The sequence below is a fragment of the Arvicola amphibius genome, chromosome 3 (genome assembly GCF_903992535.2).
Source record: "Arvicola amphibius chromosome 3, mArvAmp1.2, whole genome shotgun sequence".
NCBI lineage: Eukaryota > Metazoa > Chordata > Mammalia > Rodentia > Cricetidae > Arvicola > Arvicola amphibius.
In genome coordinates, this window is record NC_052049.1 from 54346760 (window position 1) to 54361970 (window position 15211).

General features: G+C 38.7%; 1 protein-coding gene across 5 annotated transcripts in view; it reads right to left on the minus strand.

Annotated features, from left to right (window-relative positions):
- Nucleotides 1-1146: 1146 nt before the first annotated feature.
- The window catches only part of Homer1 (homer scaffold protein 1), a 96559-nt gene continuing 82494 nt past the window's right edge, over nt 1147-15211 (minus strand). For all 5 annotated transcript variants that reach the window (XM_038322658.1, XM_038322657.1, XM_038322660.1 and 2 more), the window contains 4 exons: nt 14146-14302; nt 12148-12258; nt 11333-11413; nt 1147-3332 (listed from right to left, as the gene is read on the minus strand). In XM_038322658.1, the coding sequence (XP_038178586.1) occupies nt 3144-3332; nt 11333-11413; nt 12148-12258; nt 14146-14302 (538 nt within the window). In that variant the 3' untranslated portion in view covers nt 1147-3143. The remainder of the gene's footprint in view (nt 3333-11332; nt 11414-12147; nt 12259-14145; nt 14303-15211) is intronic.

Below are 15211 nucleotides of genomic sequence, written 5' to 3' on the forward strand. Positions count from 1 at the left end.
AGACAAAGACATTGACGGCAGAGACACACCTGCTAAAGGATACATTTAATTTGAACAGAGCAAAGACATGGCTTTTTAAAGGTATGTGGTGGCTTACCATTTCAGTGCCACCTGAAAAGATAAGGGACAAGTTCTTCTCTAACTGCTCCAACAGTTCAAAGACAACGGAGCATCAGAGTTTGGATGCGCTGCAAACTTCATTTAGGGACAAGAAGTAATGCAGTATCATGAATGCTCGTCTTTAGTCTAGAGAGGCAGAGCGAGAGGAGGGAATGAGGAGAGAAGAATAAAAACTAATTTTCCAGGCAGGGAAATACTTATAAAACCTTTTATGTCAAAGTTAGGATTTTAAAACATCACATACTAATGCAAAATCCAGTAGCACCTGTAGGATTGAAGGAAATGCTGCCATTGCTTAAATGCTTTAAATATCCTTAAAAGACTGAGAAAAAAAGAGGAAGTACATTCTCCAGAGAACAACTGTATTTCAAAATAAAAACTGTATTTTTGTTTTTTTCCAGTTTTTGCTTTTGTACAAGATTTCATAGTTGTAATAACTTACACACAAATGGGTTAGACCTCTGCTCTCCTCCTGGGTCGCTGCAAGTCCACATGTTCAGGCTATCGTCCCCAACATTAGTTCTGATCAATATATTACCACAGTCTGATCTAAATATAGATACATTATATAATATTTATCTCTGGGAAAAATCAAATTTTAATATGCAAATGTTTATATAATACAGCAATGGAGAAAGCTACAGTAGGCACACAGTCTATGACTTGGAGGCGATGAGTTCTAGATGCTCCTCTAGTGTAATAAGAAGGCTTATTTATATGTGCGCTTGTGTCCACCTCATCCCAAGTACTGTACATGTCTACTGACAAGCTGGGAAGTTACAGGTGCAGCCCTCGAGAAAGTGTTAAGTTACTAAAAAAAGAAACAATTAGGCTCTATTGGAAATGGAAAACACTCACAAAATTTCCAATTTTAAATTTCACAGCAGTAGGAAAATATTAAAAATAATTTCTGTATATACATATAGGTATATGTATATATTGAATTACACATATGCCTCACATTATCAGTACAATTCAAGTGGAGACATTTTGGTGAGTTATTTTCCCATTAAATGATCACTATGCCAAAATTTAAAAATATTTTATTACATCATTAAAATAATTCCCTTACCATATCAACAGCTTACACTGTTTTTTTTTTCTTTTTTTAAGATTTTTTTAAACTCTTCATAACTAAATTCCCTGATCCCTAGTGTTAATCCTCTACTTAAATTAAAACCTGGTATTCTTTGATATTCAGAAACTCATAGATAAAATCATATCTGTTTTCAAAATTCTGTCCATCAAATAAATTTTATTACCTGATTTATCAGAGAAATATCTCAGCTCTGAGCATGTGTACCTAAATTATTCTCTCTATAACAAACAGATAAGGAAAATACCCTAAAATAGATGGGGATGACTGACGTGGTGTTATAGGACATATGATTATATGTGTGTCTGATACAGATTTTTTAGAGATACCTCACTGTAGAAACTAACTTTAGAAATAAACCATTTACTTCTCACTATAATATAAATTGATATATATGTATGTATTTACATACATACACATAAATATAAAACAAAACTAGTACTAAGAATCTGTTTATGAGTGGAAAAAATGGGTTAATCTGCTTGATTTATACTTAAAAATTCAATCATTTGGGGGTACAAACAAAAAACCAGTGCATTCATTGACTCCGGAGTCAGGTACTCAAGCATCCACTGAAAAGAACGCTCTTCAAAATCACAGGCATTGTACAGCAAGAATATATGCATTCTGATGCAATCCCTACTCGGGCAGAGCAGACAGCACTTGGCTTGCTATTAAAATAGCTCTGTTAAAGAAATGTATCATATAAAGAAATGCATGTTTGCTAAATGTCTTAAAATTACATCAAAACAACACTAAAACTAGCTCTCCGAGAAGAAACTACTGAAGGTATTTCCCGTTTTGAAATGCCTAGTTAACAGTTCAAAATATTGCCTTGTGAAGTTTGAATAAAGACATGGTTTCGGTGAAGACCCATCTGCCACGGTCACAATTTAGACACAGTCCTCTGATTGGCTGCTAGGTGGAAGTGGACCTCCTTGAAATCAGCTATTTGACTTAAAGTTATCTATAATAAACAGTGCCCCCATAGCCATGATTTCTCGTAAATTGAAATTCATTGATCACTCAAAAAAGATTTCTTGCCAAATATATAAATAAGTGTAACTGCATATTTTCTGTAAAGATACTTAACATTGCTAGCCTAAACCGCCAAGGACGGACTGCTGTATTTCAGTTCTGTGTGTCAAATTTACTATAAATTTAAAAAGAAAAATATCCGAGGGACTCAGCTGCCTTTGTTTAATTGGCTTTAAAATGTGTAATAAAATGGGAGACAGTATCTTCTCATAAATACATGAATCAATATGGAAAAGTAAACTATACAGCAGACAAGATTGGAGAACAGTAGAGTGTACCAGAGTAGTCACAGAGTGAAAACACTCCCAGTAAAAAAGGAAGAACTCCAGACACCCATTTCTGTGATTTCCAATTGAAGATGTACCTCTCTCCCACACCTGGCAAGAATTAATTGGTAATGGCCCTGCTTCTCAGCAGTGCAAAAATATCCTGAGAAATTATTCAGATAACAACAAAAGACAGGGCTTTCATTACTAAATTTTTGCACAAAACACAGCTGTAGATATCATAAATTAATTTAAAAAGCAGATAATCTTCACTGTGTTGAACAAAATAAAGAAGAAAGGACCCAGACATTGTTAATTCTCCCATTAGCTAATATCAGGGGGGAAAGATTGCATTAAGTGTCTACTTAGAACTTTCCAGTTAACTATGGCCAATATACATGGAGGTAATTTGTAGTTCAAGTTTTTCATGTCTTTTTTTTTCCCCAACTAGCTACAAGCTAAATTCTAAAATTTATACTGAAATATACAATTCCAATTTTCAAAACACCTCCTCCTGGAGGGATGATATTCAAAAAATTTTGTGCAATCTTGGTGCAAAGCCCAAACAGTCCTACGAAGACAGACAGTATCTTTTCATCAATTGGCACTGAAATTTACTCTCCTTAGCTGCATTCCAGTAGTTTGGCCAGGTTATCTCGTAATTCTGTTAGTTCAAATATCTTTCCATCCAGGATTTCTAAGAGTGTCTTCAGGTTACTGCGGAAAGCCTCCTGCTCACTCTGGCTCTTCTCCAGGCGCTGCTCCAGGTCAGACAGCTGCCCCTCCAGGTCTTTATTCCGAATTTCGACTTCCTTCAGAAACAAAAGTTAACACACACGTCCATGTCAGTCCATTTCTAGACAACTTTCTGCTGTCCCTCGAATCTTCTAGTAAGTCTGACATTCAAGTTCACACAACTTACGGAGATTTGGAGTCAGCCACCTCAGAGAGCCAGGCTTGACTAAGAACAGATCTGTCCTTCTGACAAGAAAGGGCCGCTAGTCACTGCTTCACTCCAGGCACGGCTTTCTTTCGGACTTCTCAGGGCAGGCAGAACACCCACCTGCGCATTATTTACACCTCACTTTTATTGCTGCTCCTTTGTAACTGACAGTAGGCTGTCCCCCTGACCGGTAACTCTAAAGAAAGAGTTCAAAAGCAACAACTCCCTAAAATGAGATTGTGAGACTGTCTGATACTGACCCTGTATTCAGGATTAAAGGAACATGTGTATAAAAACATACAATTTCTCAGCTCTAGAAGCTTATAATGAAGATACAGTAACTGCATGCATCAGAAGAATAAAGATGACAAATTCAGGCTGAAAAATCCAGGAAGGAACAAAAAAATGACAAGAAAATAAAACTTTATGACAATACAAAACTATTTGAAAATTTTTATGTGGTCTAAATGCCAGCACACTAAGGATTATTTAGAAATTATTAATGCTTTTCACGATGTTTCTAAGGATGACAAATGTTTCTAAACATTATATAATGAGGCAAGTGCAAAAACCCAAAATTACATGACTAATGATTTAAATTTAGTTTTAAAGGTCAAATTTAAAGTAGGAAAGATGGTTCTGTGGATATGAACACTGGCTGCTCTTCTAGAGGACCTGGATTCAATTCTCAGCACCAACAAGGCAGTTCACAGCGATCTCAACTCCAGGTCTATGGGATCTGATGCCCTCTTCTGGCTTCCAGAGGCACTGCGTGCATGTATTGCACATACATGCAGACAAAACATCCATACACATAAAAATAAAGATCTATTTTTTTAAAAAAAGAATTCTGGTTTTTGAATTATGAATATTTTCCTCCACATTAATTTTTCTCACATTTTTCTCAAGAATAGAAGTTTTTAGGGTCAAAAAGATAGCTCAACAGGTAAAGACACTTGTTTCCAAAACTTACAACTTAAGCTGGTTTAATGGTGTACTCCTTTAATCCCAGTACTACGGAGGTCAAGGCAGGCAGATCACTGTGAGTTCATGGCCAGCCTGGTCTACATAGTGCGTTTCAGGACAGCCAGAGCTACATAGTGAGACCCTGTCACAACAACAATGATTCACAACCTGAGTTCAATCCCTGGGACAAACATGGTATAAGGAGAGGACAGACTCCCAAAAGTTATCCTTCGACATCCACACATCTGTAGCACATACACATAATAAATACATAAATCTAGTAAAAACACTGAAGTTCTGAGAAAAAGACATGGGTAAATTGACTTGAGAAGATGAAAGAAAGTTTATAATTCTGAACACAATCACATGATTTGACAGTGATAATTCTGAACAAGACTGAAGCCACATTATAATACTCCCCAGATAAGCTGCAACGTGTGGGAGGACTAAGAGAAACAGTATAATTCATAAATGAAGAGTGTAAAGACCCCATCGAATCTCAAAGCATTTTCTAATTGGTATTGGCCACTTCTATGTAAGCTGCATGTTTTTAATCATTCTTTGAATAATCTGCGAAGTGAAGATAACTAATAATCAGAAATTTGTATTTATAAATTGAGAAGCTAAATCCATGGAGGCTGTAAACTATGAGGGAGAAACAGATCCTGTGGTCAAATGTAACAATCCCACTCATGACTGCACTTGGGCAACAAGCTTAAGAGCTACAGAAATAGACCAAGTGTCATTCAGCGTCATGCCCACTTCACAGCCGAGGCCCAGTTTGCCTTCTGCAGTCTTCCTCAGACACAAAAGGCTCCCTTGTTCTTCATGCCAACTAATGAAGCACCCAAACATTTCAAGTGGAGCCACACAAACCACTACTCCTCAGTTGTGAAAACAGCATCATATTCTCTAGAATGAATGTCCAGCTCCAACATGTGTCTGTAAGACTTTTACTAGTTAAATAACCAAACAGCACTAGCACAACGCAGAGGGGACTGGTCTATTTTCAGGTGGGGAGAATAGACAACCTAGAGAACAGGCCAGCAAGGTGTGACCAGAGCCTCAGCCAGCACCACTCCCGGCCTGGGCACATGCTTGCCGATTCCCTTTCTGGCCTTTGCTTCTCTCTGCAAGCATGTCTTCAACCATCATTGCTGTCTATTAATTTCCTAGTCTTTTTTTTTTCTTTTTTCTTTTTTTGGTTTTTCGAGACAGGGTTTCTCTGTAGCTTTTTTAGAGCCTGTCCTGGAACTAGCTCTTGTAGACCAGGCTGGCCTCGAACTAACAGAGATCCGCCTGCCTCTGCCTCCTGAGTGCTGGGATTAAAGGCGTGCGCCACCACCGCCCGGCTAATTTCCTAGTCTTTTAAGGCATGTGAGGGGCACCCATCTCATGGTGTAGATTTTTTTTAAAAAAGCACTTTATAGGTCAGAATTTCAAATTCCTTTCAGAGTTCTCTAATGGCCAAAACCTGAAAGTACAAAATTCTACTGGACAAAAGTCATATTCTATATGTGTTATATGTTAGAGACTCAAACATCAGAGAAAAAATATAAGATTATGTAATTATAACCACTGCCAATGTGACCAGGTATCTTTAATTTTTGTCTACAATTAAATTCTGCACCATCCAATCTTAAATAAAAGTCATACAAAAATTGTATTATGGATAATACAGTTTATACTTAAGATATTAAGTATGTAATTAAGATATAGTAATGTTTTATTAGACCTTTACACATAACAGGACATTTAAATCAATAAGAAAAGGATCAGTAACTCATTTCTACACAGAAAAACTTGGATAAAAAATGTACGTATTTTGGAGAAGTTATTTAACAACAATTGTTAGAGATCTCCTATTAGGTACTGGAAATAAAATACTCAGCAAAGGTAAAATGGTTCGTTTAATACAGCATGCTTTCTAGAGGACGATGTTGGGAATAAAGAAGTAGAAGAGATTTCTGAGTGGACAAGGTAACAAGAGCTTGTAGGCTAATGTCCGCCAGTCACCCTCCACAAACCACAAGAACAGACAGTGACTAAAAGTTGTGAAGACTTCGGGACGTCGATATTACAGAGAACACCACAAGTATCAAATCTCTGACATCAGAGAACCTCAGTAACAATCTCTGCAGGCCTGTTCCTCAAGCTGTCACTTTCTAGAGGGACTGTGGGGGCTGTGCAGTGGACTACACTGTGGGAGAGGCAGACCTCCATAAGCCCACAGCTGGAAACGCTGGCTTGGTAGAACAGAGCAGACCACACATTTGAGGCCGACTGCAGGTGAGACCTGAAGAGGAGTCTTGGCAAGGCAACACCACTTCAGAAAAGAGCAAGAGGCAAGGAGCCTTTAGGAACAGCAAAGGGGAAAACAAGACAAAAAACTTTAAGCTCTTGTTATATAAAGAAAAATTAAAACACTGAAGCATACACAACCTGTCTACTATTGTCCCTCAAAAGAGGGTGTTTGAACTATGAATTTAATCATCTTAAACTGCCCTTCTGTACACAAAAATGCAAAGGTGTTTTTAAATAAATATGCTCATTTATAAAACAATCAATACAAATACTAAAAAGAATTCAGTAAAAAAAAAAAAATTCCCCCAACCAATTACAAAGCAGAACCACTACCTGGTTCGAATGCTGGTTTCTAAATATTATTCTTTCCCAAAAGAAATTAGAGAGGGTCTTCAAAACAAATGACTAATTCTGAACTGGGACAATGATTCAATGGTTAAAACACTCAGAAGTGTGAGGTTAGAGTCTGAATTCCCAAAACCCATATAAATGCAAGGTAGGTGTACTGAGCAGTTTTGTATGTCAATTCGACACAAGCTAGAGTCATCAGAGGAAATGCCTCCTGGAGATTCAGCTGTAAGGCATTTTCACATTTAGTGTTCAGTGGGGCTGAGCCCCATGGTGGGTGGTGCCATCCCTGGACTGCTGGTCCTGGGTTCTATAAAAAAATGGGCTGAGCAAGACATGGGAAGCAAGTTAGTAAGCAACTCCCTTTAATGGCCTCTGCATCAGCTCCTGCACCAGGACTCTGCTATGTCTGAGCTCCTGTTCTGACTTCCTTCAGTGATTAACAACAATGCTGATCCTTTCCTCCCCAACTTGCTTTTTGGTCAAGGTGTTTTGTCGCAATAGAAACCCAACCTAAAGCATTAGGTGAGGCAGTAACTCCATTCGTAAAATGTCTGAGACAGGATTATCAGAGCAAGCTGGTTAGCAAGGCTAGAAAGAGAGGCGCACTCAGGGTCTGACTGGGAAAACCAGCCTCAGTGAATAAAGTGGAAGAGCAATGCAGCACAGAGTCCTCTTATCAACCATGAGCCTCCACATGCATGTGCACACCTCTACACAGCAAAACATGCAAGTACACACACCACAAGCACATACAAAAAAGACTTCAGGGAAAGAAAAATGGCTAATTCTAAGATCATGGATGAGAAACTATGAGATGAGCCTGGACTAGCCACTTGCACCGCAATGTGAAACTCTTCAGAGAAAGACAGGCATGACAAAGGACAGGATTCTAGACCCCTTTGGATGTCAGTGTGGCGATTTCTCAGAAAATTAGGGAACAACCTTCCTCAAGACCCAGCAATACCACTTTTGGGATGTTCAATCGTGCCACAAGAACATGTGCTCAACTATGTTCACAGCAGCTTTGTTTGTCACAGTGAGAACCTGGAAACGATCTAAATGCCCCTTGATGGAAGAATGGATAAGGGAAATGTGGTACATTTACACAAGGAAGTACTACACAACAGAAAAAATGACACCTTGAATTTTTAAGGCAAATGGATGGAGTTATAAAACATCATATTGAGTGAGGTAATCCAGACTCAGAAAGACAGTTATCACATGTACTCACTCATAGGTGTTTTTTTAAACATAAAGCAAAGAAAAGCAGCCCACAAATCACAATCCCAGAGAACCTAAACAACGAGACCCTAAGAGAGACTTACATAGATCTAATCTACATGGAAGGATAAAAAGACAAGAGCTCCTGAGTAAATTGAGAGCATGGGGACCTTGGGGGAAGGTTGAAGGGAAGAGGGAAGGCAGGAAGAGGAGCAAAGAAAAATGTAGAACTCAATAAAAATCAATAAAAAAATACGTTGGAAGTAAATAAGATCATTTGAATGGTGATAAGTACGTGGAAACAGAATAAAGCAGATTTGGGAATGGGGTACTTGGCAGGTATCAGAAGAGCAATGCTTAAGTGGTCAACTCAGAGAAATTAACATCTGAGCTAGGGCCTGGACTGCGGGGAGAAGGCAGGCACATGGTGACCTGGCAGCTTAAGCTTTCGAGCAAGGACAGCCCATGCGCTCTTGAGGTGAAAGCATAATGGACGCCCTGAAGATGCATACGGACGGCAGGGGGCGGGGCAGCTCTGCAGGTGAGGCGACTGCCAGGAAACACTGCAGTGTCTGGAGCTCTCGCACCGCCACGGACGTCTTAGTTCTCGGCCGACTTATAATGGAGACTCAAGAGCACTGATATTTTTGTAATAGATGTCCTATGTAGAGTGTTTTCACCATAATATTTGAAATTAAACTAAAGACGTGTTAATAGCTGATACAATTTTAGGGGCCTGCTGTGAAATTAAACTATTACTCAACAGTAATAAAATACAATTAGAAATATCAATATAGATGCTTAATGTGAGTTCAATATGTTAAGAAGATTAAATAAACATGTCAATTTTTATTTGGAGGTGGATCAATGTCAATATGAGAAAAATTTACATTGACAAACATTTTGAAAAGAATCATTATGGAGCACTGTGACAGTTTGAATGAGAATGGCCACAGGCTAATTTCTGTGATTGCTGGTCCCAGCTGGTGGAACTGTTTTGGGAAGGGTTAGGAGGTGTGTGGCCTTGCTGGAGGCAGTTCATCACTGAGGGTGGGGTTCTACCGCCAGCAAATAAGATATAAGTTCCAGCATTTTGCATGCCTGCTGCCACGTTCCTTACTGTGATGGTCACGGACTCACCCCCTGAAACTGTAAGCAAGCCCTCAATTAAATGCTTCCTTTTGTAGATTGCCTTGGTTTTAGAGCAACTACAACACATATAAAGAGCAAACTAGAATCAAACAAAGTGAGGCTTCAGTACTTGGTAGCTATGTGTCTTGATTAAACATGTCAACACCTCTGAACTTAAAATGGATACCCAACCTGTCAACATGAAATGTGTGTCAGTGGATAGCTTAGCCAGCATGGTGTTAAGGTTAGTACCACAAAGTACTCAAAAACCAAAATAAACAGGAGGGAAACTAGCTTGAACCACCCATTCTCTTCCCTCTAGTCCCAATTACATGTATCATACACAGCTGTACCAGCCTGACATTTAGGGTCAGATGACCAAGCCCATTAAGAAGCGTCACTGCCTTGAGTACAAAGAGATGGTGACACTCGGGGCTGGAGAGATGGCTCAGAGGTTGGGAGCATAGCCTGCTCTTCCAAAGGTTCTGAGTTCAATTCCCATTAACCACATGGCTCACAACCATCTGTAATGGGGTCTGGTGCCCTCTTCTGGCCTGAGGGCATACACACAGACAGAATATTGCATACATGAGAGAGAGAGAGAGAGAGAGAGAGAGAGAGAGAGAGAGAGAGAGAGAGAGAGAGAGAGAGAGAGAGAGGGTGACACTCTTCTAGTGATGAAGATATAAAATGCCTTCACACATTAGTAAGTGATCTTTACAATACAGAACTGCCAGCTGAGAACCAGTACTCTACACAGAGAGTTAAAATCTAGAAATAACATTTACCAGGATATACCAAAACAAGTAATCTCACCTCTCAGACTGATGAACAAGCGAAGCAAGGGGGCAGGGATAGGGCTATTCCATGTAAGGAACCTGTTTTCTTTTTCTCCTTTTCCTTGAGACAAGGTCTCTCTGTGTTCCAGCTATCTTGGAACTCATATTTAGAGTTTGAAGCTGGCCTCAAGCTCACAGAAATCCTTCTGCCCTGCCTCCTGAGTGCTGGGACTACAGGTGTACAAAACTATGCCTGGCCAAAAGTCTGTTTTCTTTCTGAAGAGTCACCACTGTTGCAGAGTTCTGTGGTCAAGGACAGAGGCATTAGAGTTTGTCTTGATCTAACTATAGGTTCGAGTTTTCTTCAAGCTCTGGGTTCCTCTGCATTGTACTGTGATATTCTGATAGAATATGAAGAGTGCTTGGCACAGTGTCTGTACACAGCAAGCACTGAATATGGAGTGCTGAGTCTTCTTATCAACTGGTCCTTCTTCTCCCTGGCTCCCAGGCTCCTCTTCAGAAGCCTCTGCAGACTCCTCACTTTATGAACATTCTTGTTTCCCTTCTTGAGACAGTTAGCTTAAGCTGGCAAAAGGCAACTTAGTAATATATTTTGAAAAATCTTTTCACATTTGACTCCCAGCAACACAGGATGTATGTATGTCAACTAGAATCAGGAAGTATGTTAGCTATGCAGGAAAAAGCTGACAAATTTGCTTGAGACTGACGAAAGGGAAAAGGCATTAACTTCTGTTCCGCTAGGGCACAAAGAATGCCAGATTTCAAACAGTAGCTAGGCACACAAAACACCAGCAGGTCCCTACACTAAATGAAATCCATTTGAGATATTTTCCCTTTAATGATAAAAGCAGAAATTTCCAAATTACTTGCAACAACACTTTCTAAATAGCCATCAAGGATTACAAACTACCTAAAGGAAGTCATCAAGGAATGTCTACAACACTGGGCATTAGGCATGAATCAGAAAAAACAACAACAACAAAAACAACAACAACAACAACAAAACCCCAAAAACGAAAGCTTAAAAAGCCACTATGATGTGAAAGAATGACAAGTACTTTCTGTATAGAACCAGTACCGTTTCTGCTTAGCTCACCTGTAGTTTCTGAGTCAGAGAGTCCCTCTGTTCTTGGAGTTCTCTGGCATTATCGATTTCTTGTTTCAATCTTTCTATTTCCTGGAAAAGGTAAAGTAATGTCTTTAACAACATTTAACTTATAATAAGGAGAAGGAAGAACTAATTTTCCTCTGAAACTATTTCCTAGTTCTGAGGAAACAGTAATTAAAAGCATCCTTTATTGACTTTCAGAGGGATATGTGTCCTGTAGAGGTCTGCTCCCTGGAAGAGTCAGGTTTCCTTCTTTCTTTCCTGGAGGTGGGGCAGGGTGGTGGGGCAGGGTCTTTTACTCCATTCTCTTAACTCATTATATAGCAAAGTTGGCTTCAACGCAGAATCTTCCTGCCTCGGCCCCTAGTCCTGGGACTACAGGAGCAATAGTACATGCCAATTCAGAATGATTTCTATCAAAAGTATAATCTGATGGCTTTAGCACAGCACTAAATAGCTTCAAGTTTGAGATATAGTCCTTCCCTTGGTATATGAAATAGCTCTTTTTGACTAAAAATCAAAGAAAGCAACAACTTGCAAAAATTCATTTAATCTCTAATGGTTTCCTATTGCTGATATAAATACAACTCTCACACAAAAGGCAGCCATAGTCCAACAAAGTTAATAACAGAAACGTGAGAGGGAAAACATGAACAAGCTTTCTAATAGTCAATGAAAGTTTTATCTTTAAAAGAGAAGCCCATGATCTCACTTTACCGCAGACAGCACTTCAGACCTCCCAGTCTGCTATGCTGTACATAGTGCTATCTGGATCGTAGTTAGGGTTGCAGAGTGGGGCCTACCTCTTCCTTCACTTTCAGTGTCTCTTCCAGTTCTTGTACTGTCTGATTTAGCTCAGCCTTGTGGGTGTGCACAGCATTTGCTTGACTACTAACACATTCAAGCTCAGTGACCTGCAATTAAATCAGAACACAGGTTAAATTAAGTGGCAATTTCAAAGAGTTTCTTAAAGTCATAGTAAGCCCCTGAGAAGTTAATGAATTTTGAATTACAATATGAAAGGTTATTAAGATTCTTAGCATAAAATAAATTCTTTAAACATAAATATTTTAGGCAATGGCAAAAAACAAAGTTTGGGGACAATGAATTTTCAAATGATGGTCAGAGTCGGGTTATGGAAAACAAGTGATTGATTAATCACTACAAAGAATTCCTGAAAGGAAAGTTCCTTAAAGTTCATACAGGTACAGCTAATGACTGTCTGCTTCCCCCATTTGTAGCATTCAGGTAAATATGGGTTCTGAAAATTGACCTTCCATAAGTAAGGATCCCCCCCAACAAATACAAGAAAATCTGAAATGAAAGATATGCTTAAGAACACCTTAAAAACTTAGATATTACAATGACTTCATGTCAACTGTGCCCCTTATGGGAAGGACAATAGTTTTTCAGTCACTAAGAATTTACCAAGTGCCAACAAGTAATATTTTTTAATGAGTGCTTGACACCTTTTAAAGATAATGGGAGAAAGTTCAGTGTCTTTAAAAGTTATCTACCCCAGTTAATCCAAGAAGAAATCATGCAGACATCCTACCACAACTTTTCATACGCCACACTCTTAAAGTCCCGCTGACAAAGTAAGGATAAAGCAAACTTGCTTGAACTTTCAATAGCAAATCACCCTCTATTCTGCAAGTGTTTTTTTTACACCCTAGCTTCATTTCTACTTAGGTACTAATATGCTTCTTTACACAGACCTTCATTATTTAGGTCTGAACAATGCAGTGCTCCTACAGAGGATTTAATCACAACTGTGGTCTCTCTTCTACGTATCTTGGAACCGCTAACAAATGAGTCTTTCATTGTTTGACGCTCAAAGTCTTCCAATTGTTTTTTATAATATCAAATCCTTTTTCTTCTTCTTTTCACTAATGAGGCCTCTCACATGTGAAGCAAGCACTGTACCACTGAGCTGCAACCTTAGACCACACTGGTAAATTCAATCCTAGTGTCTTTCAGTCATTGGCTGTAACCTATGTAAATCACCTAATTGGCTAGGATGTACACTTCGAACTGTAACCTAAGAATAAATGGTGTTCATGTCCAATTTTCTTTGTTTGTTTGTTTCCTTGACTGAACTAAAATGTCCCTCTGAAGATCACTCTGATCTTAACGGTAGTGAACTCAGCACCTATCGTCTGAAAGCCGATCCCCTCTGCTGGAAGCCTCAAAGCTCTCTTCTTCCTGTTCATAATGTGGAACATCTAATAAAAACTACTGGGAATGGGCTGGAGACATAGCTCAGCAGGAAAAGCAAGTACCACACAAATATGACTTTCTGAGTTCAGGTCCCAAAACCTCAACAAGGGAGTCACGGCACACATTCGCCCACAATCACATGCAGATATTTTACAGACACATGCACACGCTCTTGCACATGCGCATATACACATTAAAAATCTTCGGAATCATTGTTTAATATACACCAGTTGTCTATGTTTGATTAACTAAAAATGTTCTAAAGGAAATTTGAGTGTTGGTAACAATGCAACGGCTTTATTGGACTACTTTCTCACAGATCAAAAAACAAAAAATAGCCTGTGGCAAAATGAACAAAACTACAATCAGAACAATTAAAACTACAATCAGTTCATTTGTTTTCAAAAGCTATATAGTCTTCATTGCCATGCAACTGTGAGAAATATTTTTCTTAAGTTAGCTCATATACATTCCTGACAACTAAAGAATATCCCAGAAGATTCCCATGTGCTCTACTACACACGAATTTCCCTTCCCCACAGAAACCTTTACTCCCAGGGCTGGCACAGCCCTGTCCTTACCCGCTTGTGCAGCCGCTCTGCTTCTTCCTGATACGCAGCAAGTTGTTGCTTCCATTGTTTCACGTTGGCAGTGGACTCCAGCAGGGCTGCGGTGAGTTTGGCATTATTTCCTTTGAGAGTAGCTAGTTCAGCCTCCCAGTGTTTGCTGATTGCTGAACTAAAACAAAATAAGGAGAAAATTTTATCATTTCACTGAGTATCGTTTCTAAATGAACAACAACATTTAACTCTATTATCAGATGTATAGTCTAAAAATGTTTTCAAAGACAACCCCAAACAATAAAGACAAAAAAGTATGTTCAGAATGGAATACTTGTTTACAGGCAAGTATGATACACATATATTAATATATATTATGCACATATAATATACCCAGTCAAAAGTAATAAAAATGCAGTATATTGTTTAAGAACACCAAAGTCTACTAGTTTCATTCCTCAGTGGGAACATATGAGGATGCTTACATGGCAGTAAGGTTGTGTAACGGGTGGTGTAGTATTTTTTTAATTACTATTTTTCAAATGCTCAAATAGAAATATTTATTACAGTAACTATAATAAAATGATTTTATATGATATGTTAGATTAAGAAATTGATTCTAATAACTTCTATTACAAAAGAAATTCTATTCTTTGGGAAGGCCCTTCTCTTGATAATTACTTTGTTAACTTTCCAATGGAGAATTGTCTATGGTTTCTCTTTTTAATTACTGAACTTTATTTCAATTTATGAAATTCTACTAATTCTGTCCCATTAACCAGTGATGCCTATAGCTTTCTTTAATCAATGGTTGCATATGTTGTATCAGTTTGTATCACAAGACATGTTTTTATAGACTGATATTCTATAGTAATTGTAATATATTAAAGAAGGCAGTTTCCATCGTCAAAATTTCTAAAGCTTAATACCAGTTTTAAGATACATCCACACTGGGGTTGGAGAGATGGCTCAGCAGTTAAGAGCACTGTCTGCTCTTCTGGAGATCCTGAGTTCAATTCCAGCACCCACGTGGTGGCTCACAGCCATCTCTAGTGGGATGATGCCCTCTGCTGGCATAAAGTTGTTC